The following is a 21,506-nucleotide window of genomic DNA, read 5'->3' as shown; positions in this document are numbered from 1 at the left end:
AAAGCTTTTAGAGTCTTTCCTTTGCTTGAAGGCATTTAAGTTTAAGTCAGAGTAGTTGTACATCTGACTTAACAGTGAATGTAAGTAGTCTCTACAATTTTTATAAAGCATTTGGGTGTGGACCAAACATAGAGAATACAGCCTTTACTTTGGCTACAGATTGTTAACATGTCGTATTGATCTACAGTAAATCAGCAGTTTTGTCGGGAATGGAATTTAGATCTACATTTATTATTCACCAGTCTAATAAAACCATATAACACTCTGAGCTTGGGAGAGTAGTCCCCCTTGATCTGAATTATTGCCTTCAGCTTTGAGAAAATTAACCTGATTATAGAAATCCAAATCACTATACCCTATTCTGAAGGAGAGGGGCATATACTGATTTACCCTTATCTGTCCGTAACAAATTTTGTCGCAGTTTTCTCAACAACAACTCATTGCAAATGCTTGAAATTTTAGCACTCTCTGTTGAGGCATGCCATATGGTGAGATCCATATTTGTACAAATCTGATGTCATCCTCTTGTTTATTCCTGTTTCTGTTCATAACTGAACTTGTGTATATTCACAAGAGATGGAAAAATTCACAACATAGCGGGGGTTTTAACTAGTGAGCATTGGATCACAGACTGTTTTCTATCCGTCAGTGACTGAAGACATTGTAATGAAAACAATATTTATTAATAGAGAAAACAATGTATGTAACCATGTGAGGAAATTATAATTCACAGGAAGAATGCCCAGCTACGGACATTAATGTACAGTTTTATCACTGAGTTTTTCACATAAATCGATCACTTGTTTCGACTTCTTGGCCGTGAATTTCCCGACTTTTTGCGTCCGTTTTTCGGACTTTTTGGAGGAGTCTTTTTAGGGGTAGGTACGGGGGTCTTTGGTTTCAGGTTAAATCGTGGTGGGGGCCCTGCAAGGAGAAGTTAGCTGGTCAGATACGTGGACTGTGATAACATAGAACATGTAAGTAAAAATTATTTATTGTTCAATGAAGATACTTTCTGATTATATCTAATAATTCATTTGCAAATCGTTTGTAAACACTGTACAATATTACCGAGTGCCTGAGGGCGGGGTAAACTGGTTCTCTCGAGTTTAAATTCCAGGTCCTCCTGTATGTCCTTGATGTTACATTTGACCTTCTCTACGAGCAGTGAGCTGTAGGAGCTGATGACCTCTCCAATTAATTCGCTAACTTTCTGAAAGGTAAAACTATAGTTATTATGTTTTTATTAACCAGAATCCTAGAATTGGACAATTTGAAAAAAATTCCTTAATAGAGTTACCCCGGTAGATGTTTTATTTTTACTGCATGCAGTGAATATGTGCTTATATGCAAGAAGAACAATTGAGATGAAGGAACTAATTTGGCCTCCTTCTACTCTGGCTAAAATACTGCAATCGATAGATATATATTATTAAACCTGATAAACTGTATGATGCCATTTCCAATGAATGAGTGAGTAGTATTCTAATGAACTCATAGCCACATGTATTTCCTTTGGTTTGAAGCTATAGTATGATACTATGACCTAATAACCTCCTTAGTGAGTGGGGTCTATACATGACTGTCAATCATTTGTAGCTATAGTGTTGTACTATGACCTACTAACCTCTTTAGTGAGTGGGGTCTGTACATGACTGACTTTGTCGATCCTTTCCTTAGTCTGTTTTTCCGCGGCCTCTAATGTTTTGGCTTGCTCCTCCAGTCGTTTATTGGCCTGTTCCGCCTCAATCCTCTGGATATCTTCGTATTGTCTCTCATACTCCCACACTGCCTCCGGCTTACTGGTCTTCATATCACCGGGGTCCTCAGGGGTCTCTATTGTCAGGGCAACATTGGGCTTTAGAATATCTCGGTCTTTTGAAAACACATATTTGAAAAGTTTGAAATGTCTTAAAAAAGTCAGAAATACGTAGTCTGTATAGATGGGGAAGTTCCTCTCCCCGAGTATGTCCGCCAGCTCAAAGGACTGAAGTTTGAGGAACTGCAGAGACTCGGTCAAATCCTTCCCTGTAAAGAAAGTCAGGAATGTAACAGAAAGTCAATTCACATACATTTATAAGAAAAGTAAGAATTCCATCACATAATGTCACCACTGTGCAGACTTGTAAAAGTACTGTATACAGTTGAATTTTTTTTTACCATTTTGTTCTTGCTCCTTTCTTAATGTTGCAAATGGGTGATTTTTTTAAAAATCATTTTAATCTCTTTAACCATATTAACACAGTTGTATTTGGGAAAATTTGAATTCAAAGTGGAAAAATAGCAAGTGTTAACAGAGCAAGAATAAAATGGGTTCAAATATTCTGATTCAGAATAACACAGTACTCTGTTAGTAGAGCTTTTGACCGACAGGTATCAATAATTTCATACAAGGTCAAGCTTCATGGTAGATGGGTAGAAATAGGATACCTTCTGAATCTTTGAGTATTCCATCACAAAATGTCACCACCGTGCAGACTTGTTTCCAGGTAAATCCTTTCTCTACAGCATACATTAAGTTGTCATACAAAAAGTCTGTGTAAATAGCATTTCTCAGGTTCTCGTCGTCCTGTAGACATTTTAACCCCAGCTGTTTGGCTAGAAACTCCTTCCCCTCATCTTTCTGTAAACATGGTAAGGGGAAATCAATAACATAAAATGGATAGTTGATGTAAGTAAAATTATAAATTGACTCAGGATTATATTATTGGGTTGGCTGGTAAGTGGGAAAAACCTTTTTTCTGAAAATTTCAACATATTTGTTCAAGGGATGAGATGAATAAAAAGTAAAAAATTATATATATTGTGTTCCATAATGTATTAAAAAAGATTTGATTCGGGTCATTTTTATTCAGTCGGTGGGGAGGGGGAAACCATCATTTTTTTTAAAACATGGCCAGATGATGTTAATCTTATTCTATCCAAATTATAGAAATTATAGCTCCAGAAAATTAACTTTATAAATTCATAGTCCCTTTTTTAACTTTGACACAACCTTCTTTTTTCTTATGATGTAAATCTTATATTTAAAAATTTAGAGAACTCAGGATTTAATAAAAGAAATTCTTCAATGAAAACTTTACATTGAATTCGATACTTCAGACGATACAAAGTGTAGACCTAATCTTAATATGCAAGTATCCAACCGCTACATATATGTGATAATGACAATTAAGTCGCCTACTTTTTTGGTAAAATCATCGATTCGCTACTTATGCTCAATGTTATTTATATAGAGGAAATTCGAATTGCCCTTACATTGATTCATTTAGAGCTTGTCTTCATAAAACATACATTGAATCTCCTAGAAATAGATATATTGTAACAAGTTTTATATTGTTTCTAAAACTATCTTTGAAAGAGTTATATGACTCCTAAAACTTACGGACAAGGCTGAAATATTTTTGACGATTGATTCCGATAGTGTGACAGCCATGTTGTTGCTACCAAGCCACTTTTCGAAATATCGCGAACTTCTCGTTTTCCAAAACAGATAAAAATGTTGCAGTGTGCTATTTTGCGTGGAAAATAATCGATGAGTTATTTACATAAATGCATTTTTCGTATCAGGAATCTTGTAAAATTGTAAAAGTGAGAGTTAATCTGATAAAAAGGCATTTACAGGTGTTTGTTTTGAAAAGTCACGTGATTGGAAACGAGGTTTTTGCGAGCATGCCAGTGTATACACATTTTGAGTTGACGTCTCTTAAACATGGATTATGGAGTATAGATTGAATTAAAGAGTTGTAAGTTTGTATTTATACGCATTTTCTTACAGAAGGCTTAAAATAACTGGGATATATGTGGTGATATTGTATGTATGACACTGTACAGTTTACAATATCTGATGCAAAAGATGATTGTCAGGTGCTTCTTTCATCTTCGGTGCAATGCATCCACTAGTTTATTGACAGTTCATGATAAACTTTTGCCGCTATTTAGACCACATAATTTTATATCCTAAATATATTGAAATTTGACACAAATGCGCTGTAAATGTCATATAAATAAGATTATATGTTTAATAGCCTTTGACATAATTTAGGCTGAAAGTTGCAAAAATATATATCTTCAGACCTTATGGAAAAGTTCAGTTAAGTAAATGCTTGAAATATTGATGCATGGTTTAATGATTATATTCTTATCAGTCTGTAAAAATGGACAGGGATCTTGTAATCCTAAGTGAGGTTAGACAGAATTTAACGTTTATAAGCGCCGGAAGCAAATTGAAAGTGAGGGGTTAACCTGGTGGTTAATTTGATATTTATTCCTTAGTTGGAAACTTTCAGTGCCTGAATAAGCCAATTTTGTGAATTAATATGATTTTGCTATTTTTATATTTTTGCATGTTGAACAAATGTTGAATATTTTAATATGTTGATATGTTTAATTGTCACAGTGTTCATTATGAATATTTTATTTAAAGTTTTTCAGGATTAACAGTTGGCATTGAATTTGAAAGGCTAGAAGCATGCATATAGACAGTAACTTTTATGATGATGGGTGATTTGATAATTAACTTTTTAAGGTTAATATTTATCAGCAGCTGATTATAGACTGGACTTCTGTCTTATTTCTACCCCCCCCCCATCCCCACACAGAATAACTAATACCCCTGGGTAGCTGTCATCAAACGATGACTCAAGATTGACTCTCATCTGATCTAAATAGGGATGATAGAGGGGGCCATCCTTAAAAATATTTTTTTTTGCAGTAACGCGCCTCATCATTTTAGGTGTGGGTAGGTAGGTAGGCTTATTTTTTTTTTTGAGACAAAAAGTCAGAATTAAATTTTGATTATACAGTAAAACACGTTTAGTACGAACACGGATATAGCGAATTCACGGATATAACGAAGTTTTTCTGGGTCCCCGGCAAAATTCTTAACAAATCTTTGTAAAATTTTACGGTTATAACGAACTCTGATATAAAGAATTTACGGATATAGCGAACTGATTTTGTGTCCCTTTGAGGTTGAATTTAATGAATTTTACATCTTTTATAACGAACTTTCAAAGATTTCAAAATTTGAATAATTGAACTGACTTTATTTTTCTCTCAGCATTTATATATAAAATTCAATTCATAATAAAACTTTAGGTATCGAAGGTATGTTTTGTAATATTTGCTTCCCTAACATATTTTGTAGTAACACTTGAAGGAGAAAATGCATATTGCGAATTAGCAATATCTGGTTATACAAATCCTTTATACGGATATAACGAATTACGGACATAGCAAATTAAATTCACAGGTCCCCAGAACTTCGCTATAACCGTGTTTTACTGTATAGAGGTATTAACTATGTCTTAGATTTCACTTTAAGTTACTAATCAAATAAGAAAATTAAGGCATTCTTAATGCATCAAATCTTTTATTGTTCAAATATCAGAAGACATCAGTTCTTTTTTTAAAAATGGCGTCTACAGGTGCAATGGGGACTTAAAAAATGTTAATAGGATAAAATTAGAAAATGGATATGTAAAAAAAAAAAAAATTTTGAACCCATAAAAAAAATCCAGTAGGGTGGATTTTGGTGAGTCGGTCGCGTTACCACAAAAAAACAATTTTTTAAGGATGGCCGGGTGTAAATGATATATCATTAAGGATTGATTAACAGTAAATTATATCACACCTATGTATAATTAATTACCAGGCTGCATTTCCATTATTATGATACTATGTAAATGACATCTAGTAGACGAAAAGCTGACAATTGTTAAGTTGCCTCTTTGGTAGCTCTGACCTGGAATTGACTTTCATCTACAGATTATTTATCAATGTTTATAGATGGTTGTTCATTAATGTTTTTCAGTTTTGGTTCATAGAATAAATATATTGATCCCCAGCTCCTGATAGTAAATATATTGATCCCCAGCTCCTGATAACTTCATTTTATTCATTTTATTTATTTGCTCTAAATGGAGGTGCAGGCTGCATTATATTTACTTTATGTGGGAAGAGAAATGGTAACCATGTTTAAATTGATTTTATTCAGACAATGGATAAGAAAACAAAAGATACCAAGAAAAAAGATGGAAAGTTTGTGTCAGCAGCAGGGGATGATGGAGATGGGGCCAAGGACCGGAACCCGAAACGAGCCCAAAAAGCCGAGGCCAAGGATGTTAAACCTCCCACGGAGAGGAAGAAACCGAAACACGTAGGAAACGACAGTAAGAGTGTGGTGGAAATGGGAACTCGTAAAGACACTGTGTCACCCAATCTACGCAGCTCACAGACAGCTGGCAATGATACAAAAACCTGCTACTTCTTTAAAGACGAGGATTATCGTTTCCCAGGCGTCAAAATCGCCCTAAATCCCCGCAAATACAAGAAATTTGATACCCTGTGTTTAGAACTGTCCCGTAAAATTCCTGGACTTGGTTTTGGAGTGCGGTCTGTCACTACCCCTACAGGACATACACGGATATCAAATCTAGACGCCCTGACACACGAGGGTAAATACATCTGCTCCTCCAGTCGTGTGAACATCAGGGGGCTGGACATGAGTCGGGTGGGAGGAAAAGAAGTTTGGCACTTTGCCAGACCCCCGAGTGGCAGAAGGCTGCTGAATCAAATTCTGAGGGAGGACGGGGAGTTCAGGGAGCCTCGCTTTAAGAAATCCAAAAAGCCGTACGACATGGCTACGGTGTACAACAGAAACCAACCTAAAAAGATCACGGTGCTGAAAAACGGGGATCCAACTTATAGACATGTGTTATTGTTAAATCGAAGGACTGCACAGCAGTTTGAACAGGTGCTCTATGATCTCAGTGAAATGTTTAAGTTTGCTGTGAGGAAGTTATGTACCACAGAGGGGAAAAGGGTAGGTTAGATTTATAATTTGGCTATTTAATATCTGACACTTCCAAAATATCAAGATGTTTAACACTGAAAATGACTATAAACAATTAACAAGAGTAAGGGTTTATTTGATGTTATTATTTGTAGATTGGTGGGTTGAATCAGCTGTTTATGGGACCAGAGACAGTTGTATGCTGTGGAGCAGAACCTTTTAAACACATGGATGGAAGCGGGTACTACGCCACACCCAGAATCATGTCTCGTGTCTCCCTGAACACCAGAGGGTCAGACCCTGTAGCCAATCGCATGAAAATGAAGAGAAACCGCTTGACCAATACAAGTAAGTAACAGGCACTTAGGACATGACACAGTCACTTAACACTTAAGGGGTATAGGACCTAATACAGCTTTGTAAATACAGTAGAGCAATTATGTCTTTCTGAACAATGCTTTGAATTCATGCTTTTTTTTTATCATATTCCACATTATTTTCTAAAATGAAGGAGTAAGGAATACGACTGATTATTTCTGCTGAATTTATTTAAGAGGGAGAATGGAAGGTGACAGTGAAGACAAATGGACATCCGTCGGCCTCCACACAAGCTCAGGTCACCCTCACCGTGTACGGACACAAGGGGAATTCTGGTCCTATATCACTCGGCAGCGGAGACGGCAGCAACTTCAAATCCGGGAGCACCGACGACTTTGATGTAAGCATGTGGACATAAAGTACATACTCTCTATTAGAATCAGACAGAAAAGAGAAGAATATATGCTCACAAGAGAACACATTAGAACTTCTTTGAACTTTTTACTGATGACTTTATTCTGTTGTAGATTTCAGTCGGAAATGTGGGTGAGATTTACAAGATTCGGATTGCCCATGATAACTCAGGGGATTCCCCTGGCTGGCTTTGTGATGAGGTAAAGTGTAATTATAAACATTCTACACACATTAGAATCACGAGTATGAAGACTGAATTTTTAAGTGAGTGACGTAATTTTTGTTTCCTGTCCAGATTAAGATGAAGGACAAGGACACGGATGAAGATTTGACCTTCACCTGTAGACGCTGGCTCGCAAGAGACGAGGATGATTACGAGATTTGTCGAGAACTTCCTGCTGTCAGAAAAGGGGAACCAATTTTACCAGGTAGATTGACATGTGATCCTAGGTTATAATAATTGTAACCAACGAAAAACAAACAGCATTGAATAAAATATGGGAATGTATATTTTTCTCCTGGATGGAGAATTGATAATCTTATTGTTAAAGCATTAATTAAACGGTGATGTTTGACTTTCAGTGGTGCGGTACAATGTATACGTGACGACCGGTAACCTGTGGGGAGCCAGCACTGAGGCCAATGTTTACATGACGATGTATGGTGACCGCGGTGATACGGGGGTCAGGCAGCTGTATTCTCCCTCCAAAGGATGCTTCCAGCAGGGCAGGGTAAAACATACTTACTGTAGGGGCATATAATAAAGTGGAGATAAAGGGGGGAGTGGTGAAGAAAATGCTGGTTTAATGTCAAGATTTTTTTCATTTTGAAAATAAGTATTCTTTAAGTAAGTACCAGTACCAGTATTCTTTCTTCCTTTTATCATAAATTGTTACATGTAACAGAAATGAATTATTGCATGTGGCTACATGTATAATTTTAATGAATGATGTTTTTAAAAACTCATTAATTTTTAAATGTAACTGTATTTTTAACAACTTGTTATGTATTTTTTAGTCATTTTATCCACCATATGTTCATGAATAAGTGGATGTAAATTTGTGTGTTCTCAGATGACAAATATTGTAACATTGTAACAGAAATGAATAATTTATATGTAGCTACATGTATAAATGTAAAGTTCCTTATGTTTGTGTTATAGACTGATACGTTCACTGTGGAGGCGGTGTCCTTGGGTCATCTGAAGAGAATCATTGTGGGACATGATGGCACAGGGGGAGGTAAAGAAGAAAACTGTGGTCCGGTGAAATTTATATAGAGAGCTCTTTTTTCCAGGAGATTTAAATAGTGTTGTATACTGATATTTTATGACTTTATTGTTTGACAGGAAATGGTTGGTACCTGGAGAAAATTGTGGTGAAAGAGCCATCTGGTAGCAAAATGCATGACGAATCTGTGTTCCACTGTGGAAAGTAAGGACATTTTAGTCACAGAATTAAAAAAATTAATAAAGGGTAAATTTATAAATGTATCATATGCAAACACTTCCATTAAATTGACTTTTTGTCTATATACAAATAATCTTAAAGTTTTTACATCAATATTTAATTGTATAGATCTTCTTTATTAGGATGTTAAATAAGAAATGTAAGTTCCCCGACTCATGACATAAACTTTCCGTTATTTAAGGTGGTTGGATGAGGGACAGGATGATGGGAAGATCGTTCGCGAGCTCAAGGTTCAGGAGGAGTATATGGACGATATCCTAGAGAAGCGAAATGTGAGTTTCCCCGACTCGTGATAGCATGCTAGTTCCAGCACAGCATAGCATGCTAGCCCCAGCACTGGGTGCCAAGTACTGCATGTCTTCTGTGTGCTTCACTGTTTGTGTGCTGTTTAGCGGTATCAGGGTTTTTGTTATCAGACCTTTGCTTTCTTACCTAATTGCATTTTATTTGAATGACTTTGAAGAATTTGATAAAATTATTTGGGCCATCTTTAAAAAATTGTTTGGTTACCTTCTCCTAAATGACTGACTAAAAATGGCCAACTCAAAACTTTTTTTTGTCAAGCTTTCAGGTCAAGCTGTTTTTTTTTTCTTTTTATTCTTTTTATCCCATCAACAAATATGTTGAAATTTTCTGAAAAAAAAAATTTCCCACCTACCTACCGACCCAAATATTTTACCCTGAGTCAGGATTAAAGGACAAGCAAACACTTTTTTAAAAATGACCTATTCTTGAAATTTATTTTGATTACAAATTAAATTACAATGTGCCTTTGAGGTAAATCCTCCCTGTACAACTGATTTCTTCTCTGTACCCTCTGCCTGTCTAACCTCCTGCCTTCATTAAATGATTGCTGTCTCTGGGTAAAGGTTGGGTTTTGACCTGTATATCAATGTACCTGTTTTTAACCCATAATTTATGAATAATAAAAGTTTTAAATAACATCATATTTATATATATTTTATTACTGCTTTCTTAAACTGATATAAAATCTACAGATTCTCATTGGTATAGGAAGCAAAGGTTTTTATGGTATCTTGTGTGTATATCTGCTCCACTATTTTTGTTGAGATTTTTCTGTGTTTCCCTTTTACTGTTGAGTTTGTTTAGCATTTTACTGTTTCAGACTTTGCTACATTGATAGAAAAAGTAATTTATCTCTCAGACTGATCTCATTCAAACAAATGCATAATGATAATTTTAATTTATACCTGAACATTAAAGATGAATATTATTGCCCTGTACTCTGGGAATTTTGTGAGTTAAGAGAATATGTAAACTATTTATTTATTCCAGATTTTATAGACATTTTATGTTTTTGTGTGGTAGAAATCTCTGTGAAAACTTTTATTTAATGTTTTCTTTTTCTTCGTCCTGTATGTTGTAATAACGCATTGCCAATTCTACAAAATTTATCCCATGTTTCCTTATTCTGATAAAGTAAGACCATGGAATTTTAATGTCTTGGTAGTTTTCCCAACTAATTTGATTTCCCAGTTAAAATTGACTTGAATTTGAACTTGAATATTAAGTTTAGTTAATATTGACTTGAATTTGAACTTGAATATTAAGTTAACATTGACTTGAATTTTCCTGATGTCTTGATAGATTCAGAATTGCAGTCCACTGGACTCCGATTATGTGAGCCTTGCCCGAGTGTACTCAATCACAAGTGCACTCACTTGTCACTGAGTTTTCTTGTAACATCAGAAAGTCCTCACATTCATAATTACCCTAGGTCTCAATATTACATCACTATGATTATTTAAAGGCAATACACATTTCTTTCACTAAAGGATCACAGTGACTACAGAAAAATGATTCAATTCGATAACTAAAGGATCATTCATATTAAATTTCCTCACTACTGAGTATTATTTCATGTTTAACAGTAAATTCCCTGTAGCATAATGTCTTGTGAATGTAAAACCCTGAGTGATCCTATGTACTGACTAACACTAACACTGATCTGAAATAAACACTCTGAACACCTCTGGAGTTTTTGTGTTGTCACTAATTGAGCCTCCTTTCTTCACAGTGGGAATATGAGAAATGGAAATTTGAGAAGGACTGTCAGGTCAAACTTTACTCCCTGGCCTCGGGCAAAGCTGTAAGGATCAAACAGAGCGGGGCCATTGACGCACTCGGCAACGACCTGGATTTCCATGGTAGCTATCCTTTATAAACTCTATACTGGGTATATAGGGACGTAATACTTTGTACTGAGAGAGAATGGACCAAAGCAGCCACTGAATGCTGATATATAAAGATAGCTAATATTGATGTAAATGGTGCATTCAATATATTAGACTAGCCTAGCAGTATGGCTAGTGCTATGATCATAATACACCTTAGATATTACGGGTCCTGCATTTGACATGTTTAGGATTGGCTGTACCAGTGTCCTATCTTTATACACTCACCGTGTATAGTCTCTAATACTGCATGAGCAATTCTCCTTCTGTTTCAAACATAATGTTTGTGACTCAGTTTTGAAAGTCATTTTCAAAAGATTGATTGATTGTATATTGTTTAATGCCGAATCAGCAATTTTTTTTAGGCCTTTTCAAAACAAATTGTGAGAGACTACTAACCCCATGTTAGGAACAGACTGGAATGTTAAATTTTGTGTAATTGCAACATTTTAACTTGGAAAGTAAATGTTGATCAATAAAGTTAATTTCAATGTTTTATTTTAGAGTGTCAGATTGCACGCAACATGCATATGAGACATTGTTAACTGGAATTTTATTGTTAACATCGGTATTTCAATTTTTAATGAGACAATAACCATTTGTTTAATGAGTAAAATGTAAGCAAAAATATAAGTACAGTGAAACACGATTATAGCACACAAACTTAAAATGATTTGATAATTACATTGAAGTGTTTTTCAGTCCCTGTGGTTTTAAAACTTATTGTTAACTCTATGGATATAATGAATTAATTCATCGTTCATGATGATGCAAAATCATCCATCCCAGGTCCTTCATCATATAAAGCATGATTTACTGTATTTTCAATCAAATGTAGGCAGTTTATATACTCTGGGCTAATTTACAGTTTGTGGAGAGAGGATGGAATTAAAGTCATGACATCTATGAATTCTCTAGTGAATCTCTATCAATTTAACGTAAACATTTCATAAATCATTCATTAGTTTTCAAGATAGGTAGGGACCAACAGACTAAGGACTGTATAACTATTCTCAGAATCAAGTGGGAAAATATTTACACAGTCATTAATTATTAAAGCAGTATAACTTGTAAAATGATATATATATATGACTGGGTCATGTAAATTAGATATTAATCAGAAGCAAGATATTGTGGGTACTTTTATCTGATATTAAACATGGGAAGCTAAAAATACAATGAGTAATTGTGAATAGTTTTCTTTGAGACAATAACTTTTGTCTTATCTATATATAGCTGTGTTTATTTTTACTTGTCTATAAATAGCTGTGTTTAACGTGGTTCAGCGGAAGGTCATGGTCAGAATGTTTAACAGTGTCCCTGACCCCAACTCCTTCATCTCCATTGACAACGGAAAAATGGTCATGCATGTAAGTCACATCAATACATGTGTCAACACTACTGTAATTACTGTAACAATGATGTGATAAGTGAAGATAATATATAATGTATAGTTTTATGTAAGTGAAAAGCTTGATAAGTGAGAAACCAATGCTTTAATTACTTCCTGTAAACATTGAACACTGAATCTAGTCCGTATCTTTGAAAGTCTTGTTTCTCTAAGTTCCTAATTCACTCTGGGACATACAGCCACCTGTTTTTATCCATCATCAGACACTGAGCTTTATCGAAACACTTCTGAAAATTTTCAACCAACATATCTGAGCAATAGTATTTGTTTTGATGAAAGAAAACAAAAATATATGCCTATGTTAACTAGTTTTGAGTACATTATTAACTGTTTGACATTTTAGAGGGGCAGTAGTTAGGATTATTTATCAGTTTTGAGTATTAATTATTAACTGATTGACATTTTAGAAGGGCAGTGGTTAGGATTATTTACTAGTTTTGAGATGTACACTGATTGACTTTGTAGAAGGGGAGTGGTCCATACTGTGAGTTCAGACTGAGGGTCCAGGGTGACCGGTCCATTATGTTTGAGTCGGTGAAGAACCCCCTGCAGTTTCTGACTTTTGGTGAAGATGGGCATCCAGAGGACGTCAGGGGAATACTGGACAAAGAAAAGACCAGGAGGTTCTACGTTTACTGCAAGGTAGGTTGTCAAGTTTTTTTTATTGTTTGACAATAATCCACTATCTGTTAATTCGCAGGCCTCTTATTTATATAATCTAATCGTAAATATTCATGTATAAAAACCATATTACCTATGTACAAAAGCAAATTAAAGAAATATTTCTCATTAGAAATTAAAGACTGAGATGATTTTTGTTTAGTTTTTGTTTGTTAATCTTATAGCATGTCATAATTACTAACTACAACTTATATATAAGAATGGAGTTAATTTTATATGGTGATTTTGACTGTTGTAGGGTATGTTCAGACATAGAGGCGTGGTGATTCTCTCCACCTCCTTATATCAGGCTATCAACATCAACTCTGATCTATCAATGACAGCTCTAGGTACCCCCTCAAGTAAAATGGCACAGTTCAGAGTTCACAAGGTCACAGAGAACGGGGTCAGGATGTTTGAAAGCATTTCTCATCCTGGAAAGTACATTCGCCTGAAGGACGGGAAAATTGATTGTCAGGTTAGTTTATATAGTTACTTTAATGTGACTGATTTCAGAAAAACTTAATTTAAAAAAGAAAAGTTGAGTTTAAGAGAATTAAAAGACATTGAAATGGTTGAATAACAGAAAAAAATCTTTGCATGTTCTACACGACCTAGCTCGTTCTGTGCTGTCTTCATTTTCAATAAATACCAATTTACATCCTTTTCTTTGTTGAGTCATCCACAAAATTAACTGACTAACAATTTAAATTAGAGCAAGATAAGATGGCTGTCTGAAATTATTATATTTTGACAAAACTGTATTGTTTGCTTTTTGGAAAAACAGCACAACCTGAATTATTTCCTTTAAAAAGCTTAATAAGAACTGTATTTGACTGATGATTGGTTGTATATTTAAAGGGAATTCGAGATGAGGCCTCACATTTTATTGTGGAGAAACGCCGAGCCGGGGGATATGTCAGCTTGCAGTCTGCTTCACAAAGAGGCTTGTATCTGGGAATGAAGCCTGATGGGAGAATCTGGCCAACAGTGGATACGGGGGTCAACAATGTTCATCTGTACCCACAGGTTGTGGAATGTAAGAGAACATTATACATTTATTTATCTTACCTTAGCACCTGTATCCACAGGTCGTGGAATGTATTGTAAGAGAACATTATACATGTACTGTATACAGGGAAATTTTTGCCCCGTTTGTCCTTGTTGCAATTGGACAAATTTAAATTGGGGGCAAATTAAGCATAAATGGCATTTCTCTCATTAAAATAGTACTTACTGAGTGAATTATAAATGGGACCCCATGGAAAAGTGAACTGCCTATATAGGCAGTTACTAGACAGTTCTTTAGCAGTTTTACTAATTTTTAGCAGTTTTCAAACAGTTTCATGCAGTTTGATTTTTACTGCTCCCTAGTAACTGCTAGGACCTTGGGAGTAAACAGTTTTCCTTAGCATTTTTAAGCAGTAATCAGTTTCCCTAGCAGTTATATCTTAGCTGCATATGCTTGAGGACAAGACAATTTCCTAAACAGTTTTGTAAGCAGTATATAAGCAGTTTCCTTGTATAATTTGATTGGGTTCAAGAGAAATTTAATGTTGGGCTCAATGTTCCAACAAATATAACAAAACAGGAAGCCAACAACTGACCACCAAAATTGAATTCTGGGTGCCAATTTGTATTGTTGGACAAAGGCTATATAAACCAATGAAGAGGGAGCCTGCTGGCCATAAGCTCCATTTAGATTTAATGAAGAAATGATGTAGTCATTTAACAATTGGTAAGTAATTACTACAATATATATGTGGCCTTTAATAAAGAGATAAATTGAATACCGGTACATGTTCTGTTCTAATTTTTTGTTTGAAGGGCATATATTAATAATTGCAATCTGTTTCATGATTAATTCCTTTCCATTTACAGACTTTTAGAAGAGGAGTGGGACAACATTCTAGTTGGCATACACAAATTTTTGTGTCTCTTTCAAGAATAATTAACAACTGAGATCAATGGATGATCTATAAACCTAGCTGAGCAATAAATTATTATGATTACCAAAAGAGTGCCAATTGAAATGCTTTTGTGGTTTACATAAGGATAGAAAAACCCAACAATGTACTGGCCTTTAGTGCAATAGGACTGCTGTATAATCAGGACTTAATGTAGGATGAAGTGGACATTTATTGCTGTTACTTTATTTTGACATTTTAATTACCTTCAGTGTTGAATCTTGTTGAGCATCATATGCCCTGGGATATATAAGTTTTCTAAAAAGTCAGTGAGTATAACTGCATGATTGTTTGTGTTAATAAGATACATGTAAAATTACAGATGCATAAAACAGTACTAGTGTTTAAATTTTTTTTTAATTCATTATAGCAATCTCTGATTGCTTGATTGTGTAGTTAATCAATTGTACAAAATACAATAAATTAAAATGTAACAATTGATCTATTATTGCTATGTATTACAAGTTTGATACGAGAAAACCTCTTCGTGACTCATTAATATTTATGTGATAAAAGGGAAATATATAAGCAGTATACTGGAAGTCCACAAGCAGTTAGCAAAAACTGCTAAAGTCACTGTCTATCAACTGTTTAAGTAACTGCCTATGAACTGCTAAGAAACTGCCTATGAACTGCAAAGAAACTGGTAAGGCTAAGAAAACTGCTTATAAATTGCAAAAGGTTTGTTCATCCATCAGCAATCTGGGGAAGGTTAAGTAACTGCTCCGCTTAAATGTTTAAACTGTTAAGGCTAAGAAACTGCTTAATAACTGCCTTCCACTTTGCCATGGGACAAAATTGTTTGTACTAGGCATTTGATTGCAAAAACAACCCCGTATACAGTACACTACTGCATTAACTTCATAGTATTACCTTAAATTTCCATACTTTATAATGACAGTCTTTAATATTTTGTTGCATTGTTATAAATAAACATTATATAAATTTCACATTGTTAAGAATACTGTAAACCCCATACCAAACTATTCTCACAATTTGCTCATGAGCAGCTCACGTGAGGACTAACCAGATTTCCTCACCTGAGTTGCTCACGTGAGTCTCATGTGCAATTTAACATGCAAATTAGGTGAAATGCTCACTTGAGCGAGGTTCTGCACATAAGCATTTTTTGCTCACATGAGGAATCATTTTGCTCACCTAGAATATTGCTCACATGAGTCTCATGAGGCTCATGAGACTCATGTGCAACAATTGCTCACTTGGAACAAGAAACAATAGAACAGAATTCAGACTGCAAACATTATATAATTATGTAATTCTAAAATGTGATTCATCAATTACATTTTAAATACTCTTGAGAAACATGTACATGTAAATAGATGCATGCATAATTATGTTCAGTGAACTTCATCTTTTAAACTTAAGGACAGACGAGACGTTCCTTAATAATAGATAAATTTTTCTGAGAGTTTGTCATTGAAGTGTTTCTACTTAAACATGTTTACTCACAAAAAATTGAGGTACCTTACCAGGCATTTCTGCAAGATACCAGGGGTAGTTTTTCTCATATAATCCTTTGGGGAAGAAAAATAATTTTCCAATTTCAAATGTTTGAGTGTTTGGATGTTTTAAAAACGGTTAGAAACTGGTTTAGAAATCAGAATGTTATTAAAATTTTGAATATTTTTCATACATTACGAAGATAAACAAAACAGATTTTGAGGAACATCTCGTCTGACCTTAAAATGAAACAAAAATTTAAATTAAATTATTATAATTATGTACAGTACACATTAATCAAGGTATTATTATCCAATAGTTCCATTTCAAGTAGATTAACATAGAACACCCAATGTAAATGTGAATCAGTCAACATTTTTGACTGCACTGTGAGTCAGTACTAGATGGTTTTAAGTTGTCTTGGAGGCTATAAGTAGATTTTTCTGTCTTTGCTGAATTTATGAGTGGCAGTCATACTTGGGTTTAAAAAATATTCATCCTGTTCCATTCCTTTCCTTGCATTTCCTTTTTTTTTTCCTTTAAATGAGTGCCAACATCAGAACTCCATCATGTTTGCAAGATCAGCTAGGGTCCATGATTAATCTGCAGATCCTTTGATTCCAACTTTTATCTGCAAAAAATTTAAAGTTATAATAAGTTAGTATGTTTTCAAGGTTCTGTTGGTCATGAAAAGCCAGTCAATAGAAAAATCATATGCATCAATATTTAATTAGCAACTTAAAGACATGTAATTCATAGAATACCGCACAGAGGCTGTCAATTGTACACTATATAGTACTAACTGGCTCTCCTCATTGGATACTGCCCCACCTTAAGTAACAGTGGGGGACAGGGTTAGGGTTAGGGTTAGGGTGCACATGTGCATTTTGGTTAGTATTTTCCTCCCTAACAAAGACTAACAATCTGCACATGAGCAAAATCCAATTCTACCTAATTTGCATGCAATTCTTACTTGATTCTCATGTGAGTCTCATGAGCTGCTCATGAGCATTTGTTAGAATGTTTGGTACGGGACGTATTACATTTGGCGGTGTATTCTTTTTAGCGTTTTTGGCAGAAAGCAATATCCGCTAATTCAAGTACAGTGCTAAATGTCTCACACATATATCTATAAAGAAGAACATTAAAGCAATATGAGCTGCATGTTTGACATTGGAAAAAAATCTTGCAAATTTGTAATTAACTATTTCAATGACAGAAAAATAGAACATTTAAAAACTTCTGTTGTTCATATTTGCTATGAAAGAACTCTCTATACCCTTTGATAGAAGCAAAATTGAATTATTGTCGTCCTGTACAATAATGATTTCTTATATAGTACTGTATATTTGGCTGTACAGAAATATTTCTTCTGAAACAATTTTAAACTTTATTTTGGTTTTATTGATCATAAGGGTTTAGATTACATAAAGATTAATCATAATAACACATTTTACCAGCAAAATAAAATTCTCAAACATGCAGCTCATATTGCTTTAAGATATGCGCTAAATCAAATCCACACTAACTTGTTCAAAATCCAATTCCCGGCAAATATCATACATGCTAAATATAATACATTTACAGTATACTCTATACAGGGTTTTTTTCACCCTGTGTTATTTTCGCCCTTTTGCACTTGCGAACAGTTTTGCCCCATTTTAAATTCCGCCAGTCATAGTTCTGTTTAAGAAATTATGCTGTGTAATTTCAATTCGCTCCGTCTTATATTTGCCAATTCAAGAAGAGGGCGAAAAAGGCGAAAATAAAACGGGGGCAAACATTTCCATGTATACAGTACTCCGAATTTTTATGCAGTATTGATATTCACCACCAAAATGCTATTGGGAATTAAAAAAGTCTTTCATTCCTTCCCTTGCTTTCGCATAAAATATACACGAAATATAGTCATTTAAACATAATGAAAGTAATTTATGTTTGATTGATCCTCTTGATATACAGGGGGAGCGAGGAAGACGCCTAGCATTGCTGAAGTGGAGGAAGAGGAGGAAGAAATGGAGCCAGCGATAGCGGAATCTCCTCTGATAGCGACGCCACAGCCGATCAAACCGGGTCACGCAGGTCTGTACTAAATCACGCTGGAGACAGAAATCTCAGAAACTTCCCTTTAATATTGTTGTTAAATACTTCAATTAAACATGTTTAGTCCCCCCACATTAATTATCCATGTTTTACTGACACCCCCATTTCTCATTAATGTTGATCTCCTGACCTTGCAGTGTTTTTGACTGAGGACGCTCAATATCGAGTTGGGGGTAAGTATGGGGTATTCAGTAACCCACCCTGCTTTGCTGCTGAAATGTCCTAACCAGTGTTATCAAATAACCCTGTGAGTCATCGATATTGACAGATGCACATTTATCATGTTTATGATTTTATTAATTCCCAAATATATATATAGATACTAAAATCACATTGTCTACCCAATATTCTTATTGCTGCAGTTATAGGATTAAATTTCAGCACTCATGATTTACACTGACCAAACATCATGTATATCCACCTTGAGCTGATGCTTCATTAGAATTCTTTAGTTATTATTGCATCTTAAAAGCTGTTTTTTTAACAGAGGAAAAGAAGCACATGCCATTTGCTAGTGTTCTATAATTTGGGTTCTATTTTCGAGGATAAGATTTAAATGATTTGAATGCAGGCTTTTTTTTTCTTCTTCATCTGGATGATTTAAAAAAAAAAAAAAATGTAGAAGAAAGAAGTCCTCAGAAACCATACCTTATGTTAAAGCATACTGTTTTAGAGGGTTTTTCCTGACCAGGCTTATCTCCCTTAGTTTCCTGTAATAGTTTTGAGTTTGATGGATGTGAGTTTATGTCAGTTTGTCAGGCTTATAAATCAGAAATAAGTTGTAATAACAGGTTAGATTTTTGTTTTGTTTTAGTAACATCTTGAGGTAATAAGTCACTCAAACCTCTAACACTCTCCCTGCTTCCCTTCACTCTCCCTCCATCCCTTGTTTCTCAGTTGTACACACCCCTTTGTGACCTTGACCTCAAAAATCAGTCTCCGACCTTTAGCATTTCTATCTTTATTAGACTGAGTGTAATATTTTGTATTGTGCTCCTGTGTTTGTGTCTGACTTGAGAAAGAGCTTTATTAAGTGCCTGTATCAGTGCTATATGTTGTTTCTTTGGTTTGAATCTTTTTAAATCATGTAAACATATTGCTTTTGATCACTTTTCATTTCAACTGCTTTGTTGCATAATTTTTTTGTCAATGACTTATATACTCCATCTCAGTTTGAAAATTAAAGAGGACTTGCACTCTTTTAAAATTTAACTAATAAAAGTTGTATTACAAAACAAGATGACAAGTTAAATGTTACAGAAACCATTGTTACCAATTGTTTGTCTGACCTGTTTACTGTTTTGGAGTAAATGAGTGGAGAATGAACATTCTTCTAACAGTAAAAACTTAAATCCATCAACTCATAAAATTGTGAAGCATAAATTATAGATTTTGCAAGAGGTTAATATTGAGAACTTTCAAGAAAATTATATATCTACATTGTAAAGCTACATTTTACATTGGTTTAAACTTTAAAGCTATTAAGTCTTCATTTAAGCTTCAGAGAAAAAGTAATCCTAAAAGTAAAAAGCTGTAAAAGAGTTCCTAGGATAAATTATTGACCCTAAGACAAGGAATATGAACCTGAAGACACAAGTTGCAGCATTAACTGTTACATCCATTAATACTGTACCTAGTTGTTATATATGTACACTTCTATTTACTTTTTTCTGCCCTGCTTTTTGACAGAGGATGACTGGAACATCCATGTGTCCACCATTGAGCAGTTGATGAACGCTGATGTGGCGCTGGTGGCCTACGGAGATAGCGGTAGTTCGGGAGGAATCCGATTAGAGGCGCCGCCAGGGAGAGAGATCTTCCAGCCTAACAACGAAGATGGATTCAGGGTGTGTTTCCATAGCACACAGCTACCAGCCAAAATGTGACATATTTAAATGTCATTTAAAATACACATGCTTGGAAAAACTTACTTTTGAATTTTGAAGAGGTTTTTAAAAAAGAGATTTTTTAACAGTTTATATGGTTTTGCATTTAACACTTATGTATTTTGTCGACTAACACACAGTGATATTCCTTTGTTTTCTTTTCAGTCCACTCTTAAGGTTGGAAAGTTTTACAAAATTCGACTTGAGCTACTGCCAAAATCCTCATCAAAGAAGCCGTCCTGGAAAGTTAACGAGGTTAGACTAACGAATGTGGTCACGGAGCAGACATTCGTCTTCACGTTTAACCGCTGGTTGTCACGGGAACATGAGGATATGGAGATCATGAGGGAACTTCCTGCTGTCTGGCCAGGGGAGGAAACTCCTCCAGGTAACCCGAGTTTATCCAATATTTGTGTTTGTTGATTTCTGCAGTGGAATATGTTTTGTAGCATTGATTAAAAAATCTTGATTTAGAACAAAATGTAGCGGTTACGTTTATACTGAATGTGTTTCTGCTTTCAGTTTTTAAGTACTATGTCCTGGTACACACCGGTGACGTGGATGAAGCGGAAACCAATGCTGAGGTTTATCTGAATATTTATGGAGAGAAGGGAGACACAGGGAAAAGGGTCCTTCTTAACTCAAACAACACCAACAAGTTCAGGAGTGGACAGGTATAACTGAATTCAGAAGTAGGCAGGTATAACTAGAAATTTAGGAGCGGGCAGATATAAACGTTAATATAGGAGTAAGTAGGTTTAACTATAAGTTAAGGAGTGGGCAGGTATAAGGTAGTTCAGAAGTGGGCATGTATAACTGAATTCAG

At 34.9% G+C, this 21,506-nt stretch overlaps 2 protein-coding genes across 2 annotated transcripts in view; one reads left to right on the top strand and one right to left on the bottom strand.

The window, feature by feature from the left end:
• Positions 1 to 661: 661 nt before the first annotated feature.
• On the bottom strand, positions 662 to 3,459 carry LOC134234598 (uncharacterized protein C8orf74 homolog). The gene is made up of 5 exons (XM_062716673.1): positions 3,386 to 3,459; positions 2,431 to 2,623; positions 1,628 to 2,028; positions 1,072 to 1,213; positions 662 to 924 (listed from the first exon to the last, which is right to left on the bottom strand). Exons 1-5 carry the CDS (start codon positions 3,434 to 3,436, stop codon positions 797 to 799), a joined length of 915 nt encoding a protein of 304 aa, XP_062572657.1. The 5' UTR covers positions 3,437 to 3,459; the 3' UTR covers positions 662 to 796.
• A 93-nt stretch (positions 3,460 to 3,552) lies between these two features.
• Positions 3,553 to 21,506, top strand: part of LOC134234600 (lipoxygenase homology domain-containing protein 1-like) — a 42,929-nt gene continuing 24,975 nt past the window's right edge. Inside the window, 20 exon segments of the mRNA XM_062716674.1 lie at positions 3,553 to 3,746; positions 5,999 to 6,826; positions 6,952 to 7,144; positions 7,351 to 7,514; positions 7,642 to 7,728; positions 7,824 to 7,956; positions 8,111 to 8,259; positions 8,691 to 8,769; positions 8,877 to 8,961; positions 9,179 to 9,269; positions 11,036 to 11,165; positions 12,459 to 12,562; positions 13,069 to 13,245; positions 13,523 to 13,741; positions 14,125 to 14,302; positions 18,654 to 18,773; positions 18,932 to 18,967; positions 20,484 to 20,641; positions 20,846 to 21,068; positions 21,203 to 21,354. Coding sequence (XP_062572658.1) covers positions 6,002 to 6,826; positions 6,952 to 7,144; positions 7,351 to 7,514; positions 7,642 to 7,728; positions 7,824 to 7,956; positions 8,111 to 8,259; positions 8,691 to 8,769; positions 8,877 to 8,961; positions 9,179 to 9,269; positions 11,036 to 11,165; positions 12,459 to 12,562; positions 13,069 to 13,245; positions 13,523 to 13,741; positions 14,125 to 14,302; positions 18,654 to 18,773; positions 18,932 to 18,967; positions 20,484 to 20,641; positions 20,846 to 21,068; positions 21,203 to 21,354 — 3,303 coding nt within the window. The 5' untranslated portion in view covers positions 3,553 to 3,746; positions 5,999 to 6,001.

This window comes from Saccostrea cucullata, unplaced genomic scaffold, assembly GCF_032062105.1.
Source record: "Saccostrea cucullata isolate Sc308-1 unplaced genomic scaffold, CSIRO_AGI_Scuc_v1 ctg571, whole genome shotgun sequence".
NCBI classification, from domain to species: Eukaryota; Metazoa; Mollusca; class Bivalvia; order Ostreida; family Ostreidae; genus Saccostrea; species Saccostrea cuccullata.
The sequence above is the reverse complement of the archived record's forward strand: the minus strand, read 5'-3'. Positions and strand labels throughout refer to the sequence as shown.

What these genes read in the sequence shown, in the direction of transcription:
- LOC134234598 (XM_062716673.1), bottom strand. Translation starts at nt 3,436, where the DNA reads ATGGCTGTCACACTATCGGAATCAATCGTCAAAAATATTTCAGCCTTG. An exon ending in AATACTCAAAGATTCAGAAG is followed by an intron (nt 2,029 to 2,430) that starts GTATCCTATTTC and finishes CTTTCTTTACAG; the next exon opens with GGAAGGATTTGACCGAGTCT. An exon ending in ACCCCGCCCTCAGGCACTCG is followed by an intron (nt 925 to 1,071) that starts GTAATATTGTAC and finishes TTCTCCTTGCAG; the next exon opens with GGCCCCCACCACGATTTAAC.